This window comes from Centroberyx gerrardi, chromosome 2, assembly GCF_048128805.1.
Source record: "Centroberyx gerrardi isolate f3 chromosome 2, fCenGer3.hap1.cur.20231027, whole genome shotgun sequence".
NCBI classification, from domain to species: Eukaryota; Metazoa; Chordata; class Actinopteri; order Beryciformes; family Berycidae; genus Centroberyx; species Centroberyx gerrardi.
Window position 1 is genome coordinate 23,655,136 of NC_135998.1, and position 14,658 is coordinate 23,669,793.

Sequence of the window (14,658 nt, forward strand, 5' to 3'; positions counted from 1 at the left end):
TAAATGTAAATGTAAAAACTTCTCCAATATTTTATAATACAGACATTCTTTTCCTGACATTTTTGTGAAAATAAATCGTCAGCAAATGATAGCATATAAAGTTGATCTCACGAAAGTTCTCTAGATAGTTGTGCCGATAGCGAGACATTGCTTTTGATTTGTTGTTGTATCTGGTGTCAAAATATATGAATACCATCATGCAAATAGTTCTACAACCTCTAGTGGAAACATGATCTCCGAGCTGCAGTAAAAACACAGGAAGTAATCCTTCCATGAGATACCGTATCTTACTTTCATTTGCATTGGATATCATATATCAATATTTTCTAGGCCTGTGGTCAGATAATCAAGCAGTGCAAAACTTCTGTTGGTAGTCTACTGGTATTGTAAAAGCCCTTAGCCTGAACACCCCACTGTCAGTACTGTGCAGGATTTCAGCCATTTTGTCTGCCACGTTTAGTCAAATCTTCCGTACAGATGCAATTACTAATTGATTGAGTCAAAAAGAGATGGGGATGGACTTGAAACAGAGCAAGACAGTGAGAAAAACTGATGTGTAAAATCTGGGTTGAAGTCCAGAGAATTTGAAGAGAGGGGCTTGGAGAGACAGCTGGAGTGAGAGATAAAAACCTGAGGGCATTGCATCTGGGACTAGAAGGTAACAGTAAATAAGTGCCACATAATCACTATTATCCATCCAGCGCATCTTTTTTCTCTAAACACAACTACCTTAAACGTTCACACACACACACACACACACACATGCACCCACAAAATAACACACAAATGAAAGGCCAAAGCACTGTGATTGTAGAGGACGTACCACATGGGGGGAATCAGCTCTGTTTTGATTCCCGCTGTAATGGGAAATGGAGTCTGGCCATCACAGGCCCCAGTAATGTGCTAACATAAGAAATCAATCAGACTCACACCATTTCTACAGCCCCACAGCTCACATTGATTTATTGCAAATGTGTTGAAGATGAAGAGAGAAACTCTTTAGCACTATAAGGCAGGGTTGTCAGGGGCAGTGGATGTCGGAGAAAAAGGATGACGAGGGATGTAGGAGGAGAAGAGGGCAAGGGGGAGGAGCAGGCAAAGAGGCGGGGTCTTGCGGGTTTTGACCTTTGCCCTGATAGGCTGACATCGTTCGCCTCAGGGTCAAAGTGATGTCTGTCATCTGCCAGGCAGGCAGAGAAAGTGATGATGATGATGTTTTTCAGATGGGTGTGATGTTTTTGCTGTGCGCTGTGGTTTTCAGTTTTAGCCCAGCGTGTGCTGCGTGACAGCTGCTGTCAGCCTGCAGTGAGATGGGTCAAAGGTCATGGGGATGGTGGTGGCGTAGACTCCCACCAGACAACATCACTAAACCAACCTGACAAACTAATAGACTACTGCTCCATATACTATTTTGTAGTGTAACTTGCCCCCGGTCCCCTGTCATTTTTCAAAAGCGGAGTATATTTGTTGTAATGTGGCTCATGCAGTGTTCATCTTTTTTAAATGCCCACTGTTTTCTGAACAAAATTATTATTATGCTATAGCGAGGTAATTTGAAACTGATGTGGGTTTTTTTGCAGTGTTTTGACTGTTCTTCATTATTTGACTCACTTTAAATGTCAACAGATTTTTTAAGTCAAAACAAATTATCTTGCCATTTCCACTTAATTATGACTCAAAGCAATTCTACATTTCATGTTCACACAGCTTGTTGGGGATATCTGGAGGGATATCCCACCAGTAAATTCTGGTTTCCATTTGATATGTATCAAAATAAAGTCTTTACAGTAAACATGACGAGAGATGGAGAGATGGAGAGATGGAGAGATGGAGTAAGAGCCCACCAGTAGCTTGGCGTATTAATATCACGCTCATAACTCCACTCATTGCAGTGCAATACAGATACACTCAGAGACACTGAGAGGGGCTGACGTAGATGGGATTGAAGTGGATTACTGAGATAGGGTGACTCTACTGAGAGAATGAAATCTTATGTTTATATTACGCTCTCATAAAATGTCTGTGCAGCATCAGTGAAACATACGTCTGTCCGCGGCCATATGCTGCTCTGGGCAGAGTGGCTGTGGCCATCTCTCTGTGGGGGCGGATGTGTGTGTGTGTGTGTGTGTGTGTGTGTGTGTGTGTGTGTGAGAGAGAGAGAGAGAGAGAGGGAGGGTTTGATTGAAGGGGTTAAAGAGGAGATTAAAGTGATAATGTACGTCGCTAATCCCCAGCACTTTAAGAGGGCAAAGAGGGGAAACTGCCTCCAACCACGCAGCCGGACATGAAGAGGGGGCATCAGTGGTCATTACGGTCAGCGATCTCCATGGCAACAGATTATTCAGAATGATTATCTGCCATATGTGGCTTGTCACAATTAGAAGTTGGATGTGAGCTAGGTCATGGGTCAAATGCTGATCAGAGCAATGGGGGTGGGGGGTGGGGGTGGGGGTGGGGGTGGGGGGGATTGCGTGTGTGTACAGAACCCCCACACTACAACATTTATTAGAATAAAGGTCAGCTTGCTTAACGCATTTGGCACATCTGCCACAGCCACACAACCCACACTCCACTTCTAAGCCGATATTCTTATTAGAGTTCTGACGCTGCTGCAGCTACATCACTTTGTTGTAATGGGTGACTCTAAATGCCATTCCATGTCATATTAATGTGCTTTCAAGAGCCTTTTCAATAATACATCTTACAAAATGAAAATCTTGGAACTAATAAAATGGAATTATGATTCCAATCTGACTGCGAAGGTTCTTGAATCACCTTTGTGGCTGAGTAGTAGGGAAGGGAAGTAACTGTGTCAGGGGACTGTGCACAAATGTGAGCTGACAGAGACTTTGAAAAAAGAAAAGAAGAAAAAAAAAAAAAACATTCGCGGTTTGTTCTCACGACCGAGCCTTTCCATTAGGAGCCCAGACATTTTAACTCATCACTGCAGTTCTCCCCCAGGGGTTATACAGAGAATACTTCATTTCCCATAAAGCCATGTTCACACTAGCACCCTGGGAAAAGCAGAAACAAGGTGCAAAGTGGTTTATCCGTTATAGTGGATCATTTGGCCTGTGACTTTGACCCATGTGAGAAAAGACATTGGGGGTGAGATTGGATAGATAGATAGACAGATAGATAGATAGATAGATAGACAGATAGATAGATAGATAGATAGATAAATAGATAGATAGATAGATAGATAGATAGATATATAGATAGATAGATAGATAGATAGAGGGAATGTCTCAATACCATATTATTGGATTGTTCTATAAAGTCTCCATCTTTTTGTCTACTGTAGCCTACTTAAAGCACTCATGCAACCACAGAACAGTGATCTGATTGGTCAAAGATTTGTTCCGCCCGTGCTGGTAATGCTACATGTTCTTTCTTTGGTTGTTATGCCAATTCTTGTGGTAACCAGACGGCTTGTTAGTGACATTTTCCTTATTGCTTTCTCCTGTTTTTATTCTTCTGCATGTAAACTACTTTGGAGGAAACTTTTCAGACAGTACACATGCTTTGGTAACCATTGTATAATAACCATAATACCCTGAACAATGTCCTGTAGGCCTACTGGCAGAATTTGTACTTCGGCTGCACCTCGCACCGTCGTACCCATAATCACAGTAAAGAATAACCTCTCAGGTTTTATTGTTACAGCAATGCTAGACCATAGTAATTGTTGTACAGTATAGTTTTGTGCCTTGTTACTGCATGCACTGTTCAATTATTATTAATATTTGGCACAATGGTTCTCACAAGGATACAGTGGGTCCCTGGACTCCTTGAGAGTCCTTGCTTCCAGGGTTGGAGGCTCCAGTGGATGAAAAATACTTTCATTTTGCTCTTGTGGGATGTCTTTGTGTCTCAGTTGGCTAAGGTGCAAATCATGTAACCGTGTCATCCTGGGTTTGAATCCAGCCCAGGGCGTTTGTTACATGTCCCTCTCCCATCTTTCCTGTCTCTCTATAGTGTTCATTGTCCAATAAAGCAGAAATGACAAAAATTCTTTATTATCTAAAATTTCACTATTATTTAATTTAAAAGTTTTTCATCAAGATAATGTACAGTATAACACCCATTATTCATACCATGTGTCACTCACGATTATCTCTTTACCTACAGTGCAGAAACTTTTGGTACTTTGTAACATCTGCAACAAAATCGCATTCAGTCGCGGGCCATCAATCCGTTTGTGGGTGTGAAATGAAACAGTTTGAGAATCCCTGGGGAAGCGAGAAACAGGAGAGTAGCTTAAGCAGTTTTCAAAACACCCATGATAAACTCCAGGCTTATTAATCCAAGCTGTCAGATTGTGTGAGATGCACAGCGACGCTCCTTATCTTTGATCAAATTTGTCAGATCATGTCAGCCAGGATCATAGGGTGCACAGGCAGGCAGCGCCGACACATTTAGAATAGAGCTTGGATATGTTCAGACAAACCACTTAGGCTTAAACACCAATTAAGCCCCATGCACTACTAACATCTGTGGTCTATTAGATTGTCACCCATCACTATTAGGAGACACTAGCAGCCCTCTGGCATTCTGGGAAAATAATTACATTCTTTCTGCATCATAATTACTGTCTTGAAAGTGTTTCTTTCCAACACTAACAAAGCAGGCTCTTACTCTCTCTGTCTCCCTCTCTCTCTCTCCTGAAGCTCTGCCGTTCTCATCTCTTGTCTGTTGTCTCTCCAGACACTAATGAAGTGGTTTAATCTTGTGACTCCAGAGGAAGTGTCAGCAGAGAACTGCATTAAGTATGCTTTTTGTGTGTCTAAGTTTAATGTTTAGCGGAACATTCTTAGAATGGACCACCATATAAACATGTTTGCATCTCAACTCACTATTGCTTTATGACTTGGCAAACTGTAAGGATTCCCATGGGTTTTGGGGCCATGCATAGGCTAATTAGCCAAAACAAAACATACCGTAAAACTTCAATTAATAGCCCGGGCTTTTATTTGCTTCAAACACTGAACTCAACCGGCCTTTCGCACAAAACTCTTGCTCAGCAAAGATGGGAAATTCTATCAAATTGTTTATTTAAACCAGTATGAATATTACTTGTATAAAAATTAGGCTATAGAATAACATATCAATTACGAATCATTCATTTGATCTCGCTCCGAGAGACAGCGCATCTAGGCCAACCTCATGCACTGAGAGAGAGAGAGAGAGAGAGAGAGAGAGAGAGAGAGAGAGAGAGAGAGAGAGAGAGAGAGCCCCGTATCAAAATACCGGTAGCCTACCTTAGAAAGGATGAAAGCCGAAAAAAGTTTATGGCAGCAAGAGGTTGTACTTTTCATTTGTGTTATTGATAAAAGGCCAAAATCCTCCCTAATGATTGCTGTGCAGGCTAGACATGTAGGGTAGGCCTATGAAGCTGTCTATGTGTTTTGTTGTAATATTATTAACACATACGGTATACCGTAAAAATTTCGCTTGAGAGATGGAGAAAAAATATGTTGGTTACCGTAGTTATTTCAACCTTTATTTGCACTTAGAGTGTGAAAAAGATTTTAACAAATCGGTTCTGCATGTAAAAAAAAAATCAGGTAGACCACATTGCCTCTTAAATCATTGGGATATGTTATACCATCTTAACAACAATAAATTGCTGAATGCCTTACGTACCGCTTGAATTTCAGGTCGTACTTTTTTCTCTGTGCCGCCATGGCGATCAGCAAATGTGACTGATGTTTGAATGCAAGTAAAAAAATAAATAAACTGCTTCGCAGCGTCAATGGCAACCGGCTTCTAATTGAGACCGGCCTTTATTTGTCAAAACGTGCAGCCACACCCGGCCAGTAAAAGGGACTCGGCGTTTAATTGGGACTCAGCTTTTAATTGAAGTTTTACGGTATGCAGTTTTGTGGTCTGAAAGTTTCAATAGAAATGCATCAATGTCCCAGTGGCAATTTTTATTCAACTCTATGAATCCATACAGATTTCTTACCATCTTGAATCTATTCTTGTTTAATCCACTATTTTCTCAGCTAGTGCTGCTGTGTTGATCTAGTAAAAAACAACAATAAGAATACATTTGTGTATTTTTTTCCTACAAACATATGAACCTGGCTGCAGATTTTGTAGCAAGTTGGTATGAAAAACCTGAAAGACACAAAGTGAGTTTGAGTCATTAAACAGTTCCAATAGAGTAAATATAGCAAGTAGCCTGTCTGTTATTCCTGGCACGTGACTTTTGTTTAGCACCCGCTAACCACTCACAACTGGGTCTATTTATGCAGTCACTCTACTTTGATTTAGTCTTTGCTTTCTTCCGAGTGTTCATTTGGATTACATTTCTTTGACTTTGCCTTACTGCATTCATGGAAAGATGACAGTAGTGGCAGTTCCTTTTACAAAGCAGCCAGGGAGCAAGCCACAGAGATGGCACTGCTTCTGCTCTGATATTTGCCACTTCCTGAGGATTCAACCTATTGACTTAAGATGCTCTTAGCTTTCCAGAACAAAGTGTCCTGCTTCCTTTTTATATCTGTCCCCTCTGTTTCTCTTTCATTTATTTCTCTTCTCCTCTCTTTAAGGCTTTTACAACTATTTTCCTAGTTGGACCATGGTGTTAAAATGAGGCATGACTGTTACAGATTGGATGTTTCTTTAGCACTCCCTGTAGGAGCTGATAATGTAATAACTGCCGGATATTGTAATAACCTGTCAAAATGTGATAAAAATGTCCCTCTAAATGGGTTGAAAATGTAATAAAACCTGTTAACGTAATACATTGCTGGATAAAACATCACTTTATTACATTAACCAGTTATTATCACTTCATAAAGGTTGCAATATATTTTTAGCTGATGGTGTAACAATAATATTTGACTAATAAAGTAATAACTCAAATGATTACATTCTTCTAATTCTTATAGGTTATTACATTACATATTGTTATTATTGACTAATAATGTAATAACATCTGTTATTACCCTTACAGTAAAACCACATGAATTTCACATGTGGAAAAACACCATGTGAAACACATCACATCACATCACATCACATCACATCACATCACATCACATCACATGGGCAATATGGTTTTGGAACATTTTCAGGTGCTCCACATGTTATAACATGATAACATGTGATAAAACATGTGTGCACATGTGGACAAACATGTCATTACATGGGAAAGTCATATGGTTTTTCAACAGTTGAAAATATGTTACACCCCTTATAAAGTAATAATCACTGGTTAATATAATAATTTGATGTTATTACATTATTTAGCAATTTATTACATTAACAGGTTTTTATTACATATTTGGCTAATTTAGAGGGCCATCTTTATTATATTTTGAAAAGTTATTACATCGTTTGGCAGTTGCAACACTATCAGTTGCTATACCCCTTCCCCTTGTAGCATAAACTTTTCTACCATAGTTTCCAAATAAAACATTTATTGACACAGACTGAAATGATCCCATTTTCAAGCGGCAGGGCTGGAGTAGAACATTTCCTCAGTGCCGATTCCTTTCAGTGGCAGTGATCAAACCCCCGCAGTCAGCATGAAGAGGCCCCCGCATGAGGCGAGCATCCTGTCGCACTGCACTCACTGACCGTTGCTCCTAAAAGGTTATTTTGAATACCAACTCAGAATGCTTCAACGACAGTGAAGACCTTTTGAGAAATTTGCTTTCATATTTACCAGTGGTGGTACTGTAGGTGTGCTAGCTGCCTTTGTTAATGCAGCTGTTTACTGCAATTTACAAATAGAAACATCTTGCTAGAGAGAACACTGTCACATTCACTTTTAAGGAGAGAAAGTCAGTTTCAGGACTTTAGAAAAAAACAGCTTTCCATTGACATTGATGAACACAGCCTTTTGGGAGCAATGCTGTCCTGCTGTGTTGTGAGTGAGTGCAAGAGATAAATGAAGGAATCTTTTCTTTTTTTTTCCCTCATCATTTTCTGTTTTGTGCTTCATCTTTCTCAGGATAGCAAGCATCGAGAGGCGAGATATTGCACCCGATAGGTTAAGGGGACACTGCTTCTTTTAAAGCGTAGTGGGCGATACCGCAGCTTGTGTGGATGATGGGCGAGTTGAGTTCATATGGAAGCCCATGACCTTAGAGGACCAATATCCACTGTACCAAGACCTCTCCTCAGGGAGGCAGCGAACACGCAGCACTTACCACCCAATACCACTCAACCAACACATACTTTACACAGACAGCGCCACACACATGCGCAGACATGCACACACACACACACTACTAAATGCTACACACACAAATAAAGTACTACACACACACACATACACACACACATATATATATATACACAATCAGTGTGAGCAAATGAGCAAACACCACACTCGTCTCGCACCATCAGCATCAAAATCTGCTCTCTTTGCCAAGGTCAGTCTGGCAAGATGGAGGGTATCCCCTGCGCACACACAGTCATCAACATAGACACAAAGAGACAGACAGACATAGACAGACAAACTGACAGATAGACGGACAGACACACACACGCGCACACACACACACCTCCGGACCACCCTACAGTGTACTTGAGCTACAGCCATAACTCAGTCTGCGAGGTAGCTGTACCATGAAAGTGTAGGCAGCAGTTTCCATATCATGCATGTATTATTTATGAGCATTTGTATGTCTCGCTGCTGGTGATGTATGCAAATGTATACATTAAGAGGTGGTGGCTCTTCATTTCTGTCTGTTAGAGGAAGTGTCTGCCTTCTCATCACTCTGCTATTAAAATAGCAAGGCTGTGGGGCGGACATCCATCTTGTCCTTTAAATGGCATGCGTGTGTGTGTGTGTGTGTGTGTGTGCGGATCTGTGTGTACTTACCACGTGCTTGTGTGCTTGTGTGTTTGTGCACTTATCTGTACTCGCGACTGCAATCAGAACCATAAGTGGTTGGCAATTTCAAAAAGAGAAATTGAAGTGAGGGCTGGAGTGGAGGGAGAAAGGCATGGCAGCCATGCAAAGTTAAGATGTGAAGCGTCCTTGATGAGAATCATTTTGATTATTCCTGACAAAGGTAAAGGAAATAGCATCGTAATTACTGCCTTGCTATTTCATGTGAAAGGAGTGCACTCTTTTAACACAGATATCCCCGTGTTTGTGTTTGTGTGTGTGTGTTTGTGTGTGTGTGTGTTGAGGCAGCATCAGCAAGGTGGGCATTCTTGTCTTAAGGGCCCTCATGGTGCGATAAAAATGTTTTTTACTGTCACGGAAGTGCTGCTTCTGCATTTATATTCCACCATTAGAACACAGCCCTGCTGGATATATGTGCGTGTGTGTGTGTGTGTGTGTGTGTGTGTGTGTGTGTGTGTGTGTGAGTGTGTGTGTGTGTGTGTGCATGTGTATCTATTTATGTCTGTGGTTGATGCATCTATGTCTATGTTTTTGGTGTTTTATACAATCATACTCAAATCCTACTTTCTTGGCCTATATCTGCACATACAGTACAAGTTAAATTTTTAGGGTGGGGGAACATGTGGTACATGGTTGGGTTCCTGACTGTGTAGGGCTTTGATAGATGAACATTAGCAGATTAGGGAGGGTGAATGAGAGCAGAGTCAGACCATCAGTGTCTGACAGAAGAGAGGTGACCATATAATATGGAACATTTTCTGTCACAATAAATGACCACATCTAATGATAAATTCTTACTAAATGACCACAACAAATAATGAATACTCACATTATCAGATAACCCTAACCCTAATGAATATTCACGTCAGATAATGAAAAGCCAAAAGAACATGTAGAACAAAAGAACAAATCAAATAAAAAAACCTTCATACGTGAATTTAGGAACAACTAATCAATAAATGAACAAACAACCTCATTGCATTTTTATGTCATGTAAATTTGTATGTTAAGGTGTATAATATAATCACTTCTCCTCTTGTAATCTTGCTGTTTCAACTTCACGTTCACACACCTGCCATTTTGACCTCACAGTACCGGTGTGTTTTGTGTTAGAGGTTAGGGTGATGTGTTTTTGCGTCCCAGTGTGTGCGTCTCAGGGACAGTGGGTGATAGACTCTCTCCCTGTGTGTGGCCATTGCAGTGTGAGCACCAAGGACATGCAGTGGAGGGTGGAGCGGGTGATTTGTCTCTTAGGATTGAACTCATCTCCTTGGTTTCCCGCAGGCCTCTCCTCCCTCTCCGTTCTCTGCATGCTGTCTTATTTTGAAGGTGAAAAGCATTTTTCTAGTGTTTGCATAGCATCCATTTTGGCTGTTATAGCTGATTGTGTTTTGTGAATTTGCACTGTAAATGATGTGTGCTCACAAATGGACACAGACGCAGCTACACACAAAACACATTCACACTCACATTCGATTCTAACTTGAAAAAAAAAACAACCCCACAATGCTTGAGTTTCCTCTGAGACACAAAGACCCTTTTGGCCCGTGGAGCTGAGGACATTGTGCTAATACAATGCTACTTTCTGTGAATGCTTTCTTGGTCTATTACAGCTGCAACAAGCATAAACACAGAGGCCCATATTTAGCACCATACTGGCCTTTACTTGAACTGCAGCAACACAGAACAAAACAAAAGGAAACATCAGCTCACTTGGTGGATTTCTGTCCATTCTAGGCCTCTCATCTGACTGCCTGCTCAAACAGTGTTTTGTTTATATCTGTTTATTTTCCCTCGGCCATAGGGCGATCTTGATAAGGTGTGTCGAGAGAATATTTTGTTTCCACCTCTGAAATAGCTGATTTTAATCTCTGAGCTGATGCAACAAATCAGTAGAGGAGAAGAGATGCTCTTAATGTGGAAATTGACAAAATACCCTCAAAAAATGTACTAAAAACAATTAACGCAGAAATAAAATAAAGTCAAATAAAATGAAATAAAACTGATATGAAAATCAAGAAAAATCAATCACGTTGTCGTCATAGAATATCTGATAGCATCTCATTTACTCTCATTACTCTCATTTTTACCTATACGCAACAATGAGACTGCTGGTTCCCTGTAGAAATGTTATTTGTGTGCCAACGGCCAAGTAATCCAGAAGCCATCGAGCGTCCAGCACTGCCATCAGCCACCAGTTGTTAAGGGAATACTTCCTTTGAAGTCAGTAAAAGCTGCTGTGCTGCCCATCACATCCACAATAGCGGTGTCCTCAAAAAACATCCAGGCCCAATTCTCTGTGGCTGGCAGAACAGAATAAAGATGCTGGCACTGTAATAACTTTGCATCATGTCCAGCAAGCCAAGCAACAACCCTGTGTTTTTTGGTTTGTTTTTAGGAAGGACACAGTGAAAGTTATTCAAATTATTAACAATGAGCTACATTTTGAATCTTTTCACTCAACTTATTTTTGTTCTTCTTATTCTATCTAGCACTTCCCCTACTCCTTTCCCCTCCTCCCCCCCTTCTCTTCATCATTCTGTCAGTCTCAGTCTCGTCATTTAGCAGTCCGTGAGTCCTGCTAAATGATTAGTAAGCCCACAAGTGAATGTGTGCAAAGCCTCTTCCACTCTATCGGCTTAGTGAGCAGTAAGCTTAAACACACCTCGCTAAACTCCCCGGCACGCACACGCGCACACACAGGTATTCCTCGGCGAAGTGAGCAAATTCATTCCAAGGACACCTTCTAACTCTCCACATATTCTTGTTGATGATGTTATTGGTATTCTTCCCTTGATGATATGTGTCAACGTACGCACACATGCAAACAAACAGGTACACTACAACAAATGCACACATACACACTCTAACTAGAAGGGCACTCGGAGAGCGCAGACCTCCGCCAAGGTTCGTGCTATTATTGCTTGTTCGTGAGTCGGATCCGGATCCGCTCCAAAATGTAATGGGTTCTTCCTTGGCCCGTGCTACACCCTTCCACGAAGTTTCATGAAAATCAGGCCAGTAGTTTTTCCGTAATCCTGCTAACAGATAAACAAACAGACAAACAAACAAACAAACGGCACCGAAAACATAACCTCCTTGGCGGAGGTAATAAGCCTCAGCCCTTCCTGTCTTCCTAAGTCGTGGCTCATCAGATAGGATTCAGTGTGTAAGGTCCAACCAATAAAAAGCCCAAATATTCTATTAAGTGTAAATCCTCTCCGCTGGTGGAGCTTGTGGAGCCAGATTAGGACTAGACAAACACTGCCAAGTCAGTCAAGCCCACACCGGGACTACTGCCAACAGGAGGCCCCACAGATATCGGTGTGTCACTGTGAGTGCGTATGTGTGTGTGTGTGTGCATGTGTACAGGCAGCAAAGAACCCCAGTGTTGGCATTAGCAGGCAGGGGGATGAGCGGACTAAAGCCCTGATACGTGCTGCTCATTGTAATGGGAAGACAGTGTGTCAGGGATCTGAGTGGGTTGCAGCTGCAAAACACAACCTTTGTTCTCTGTGTATGTGTACGTTTTTGTCTGTCTGCCTGTGTATGTGCTGTGTCCTTATCTGTGTCTGTATGGGTGCACACGCACACCTGTGTACAACAGCATAAAAATGCGCAGCCTATTCGCGTTACTGACTTTTTAACACTTATGAATACATTCCCAGTTACACTGATGTGTAGCTGCCTTGTCGGTCGGTTTAGCCCCATCACTGTGGAGTCTGTGTTTATTTAGTAATGGTAGCTCTGTAGCTTCTCTGCACACTGCAGGCGCAGACAGCTGCAATGTTTTAGGCAGAACAGACATGGATTTCTATCGCTGGCCCTAAGGCTGCTCATTAGAATTCAGCACACCTCTCTCAAACCTCCCTCCATCTCTTTCTCATCTTCCCCTTCCTCTCTCTCTCTCCCCCCACCCCCCCCCCCCCCTCACTTTTTTTTTCTATCTTGCTGCCTGTCTCACACATTGGAAGAGGGTGCTTAGAGCAAAGGGGTGAAGCATTGGTCAGCCATCATAACAATGAATGTGTGAGCTGCATACACAGCATTTCACACTCAGTGAAAACTGTCTAAACACGCGCAAAGTCAACCGCTGTGTGTGGAAACACATATGCGTGTACACACACACACACACACACACACACACGCATGCCCATCCATACACACACATACACACACACATCAGATTCGTGTTGTTATATTGCTGTTGACGGCTTTACAAAATACAGTTTTATATAGCAACTGTTCAAAATTATGTCTCATTCACACACGTGCACACTTTAACACACACACACACACACACACACACACACACACACACACACACACACACACACTAAGGCTTTTCACACCACTTCAGTTGCACCGAGAATGCATTCTGATACATTCATTGCTAGTGTTTGCTGGACCCAGCCTTATCTTAAGTAGGTGTATGTGTGTGTGTGTGTCTGTGTGTGTGTGTGTGTGTGTGTGTGTGTGTGTGTGTGTGCATGTGCTTTTGTGTGGGCGTTATTGTCCCAGGCTAATTGAGCAATTGAACACCACTGCTCACGATGGGAGCAGTGGTGTTTAAGGTCAGGGACGATATGTATTCTCCTAGAGCAGTTAAAAAGCCAACACTTTCATAATTGCCCTGCTTTTATCTATGCCACAGCTAGAAGTACATACACACACACGTACACACACACACACGCACAAACACCCAGAAGCACACGTATTGCAAAATATAATGTTTGAATATTGTATACAAACACCCACACTCACCTGTATGTGAGAAGAAAAATACTTGCTTCCATACACATGCTGTACCCACTCACTTCATTGAAATGGCCTTTTTCATTTATAATTTCCAGTGGAAAATGTGTACTGAGAATCTCACAAAGCCATGTCTGGGAAGACACATTGAGCCTGTCATAAACTATTGAATTCAATAATACCTTTGAGATGTACAGATGTCTGTTCATATCCATCTATGTCAATGTGCTGTTATGTGTGTAGGTGGTTGCAGTTATTTTCTGTTTATCAGTGACAGTACCATTTATCTCTTAGTTTTGATTTAAGACATTAACAACGATTCGATATTAGATTTGAGGGTTGGGACTATAGACTGTACAAAATGGGTTGGGAGCAATACTCATTTCATTTATTTGAACTCAGACCCAAAAGCCTATGTGTTTGTATGCGTGTGCGTGTGTGTGTGTGTGCTAGATTGAATTTGTGAGCAAACGCCAACATTGGTGGCCCTGTTTGTTTGTTCCATGCAGACGTTCTGTGAGTGTGTGCCGAGCTCCTCCCAGCTCAAACACCGCTGGTCAGACTCAGAAACTGCCAGAGAGACCCCACCCAAGGTAAGGGCTTGTCACCATGACGTACACACACACACACACACACACACACACACACACATGCAGGCACACGCAAACACACATACGCTTTTGTTGCATGGCTGATATCACAATAACAGAATAACTTTTCATTACAATGCATTTCATTTTTGTCAGTAATAATTGCATTAGCAGCTTTATTGTAATCCAATTATTGATGTATCTTAATGTCTGATCCCCAGAACAAAAATGAAGTTAGGAGAATTTAGAGTTGTTAGGAGAGAGAGATATTAGATCCCCATTTTTTTTTTTCCATATACCGACAATACAGTTTATTGAGTTCTTCGCTATCTGAAACCCAATACCTACACCGGGATATTTGATCTCCCCGAATCAGAGTTTGAGTTTGAGTTTCCTGGAACAAATAACAGAGAGTGATTCAGAGCCCCACACCTACTGCAG

At 41.5% G+C, this 14,658-nt stretch overlaps 1 protein-coding gene across 3 annotated transcripts in view; it reads left to right on the forward strand.

Annotated features, from left to right (window-relative positions):
• Positions 1 to 14,658, forward strand: part of fibcd1b (fibrinogen C domain containing 1b) — a 98,924-nt gene that overhangs the window by 14,667 nt on the left and 69,599 nt on the right. The window contains exon 2 of one of the 3 annotated variants that reach the window (XM_071924039.2): positions 14,137 to 14,226. The exons of 1 other annotated variant lie outside the window; for it this stretch is intronic. In XM_071924039.2, coding sequence (XP_071780140.1) covers positions 14,137 to 14,226 — 90 coding nt within the window. The remainder of the gene's footprint in view (positions 1 to 14,136; positions 14,227 to 14,658) is intronic. One more of the 3 variants, XM_071924040.2, reaches the window with a different exon arrangement.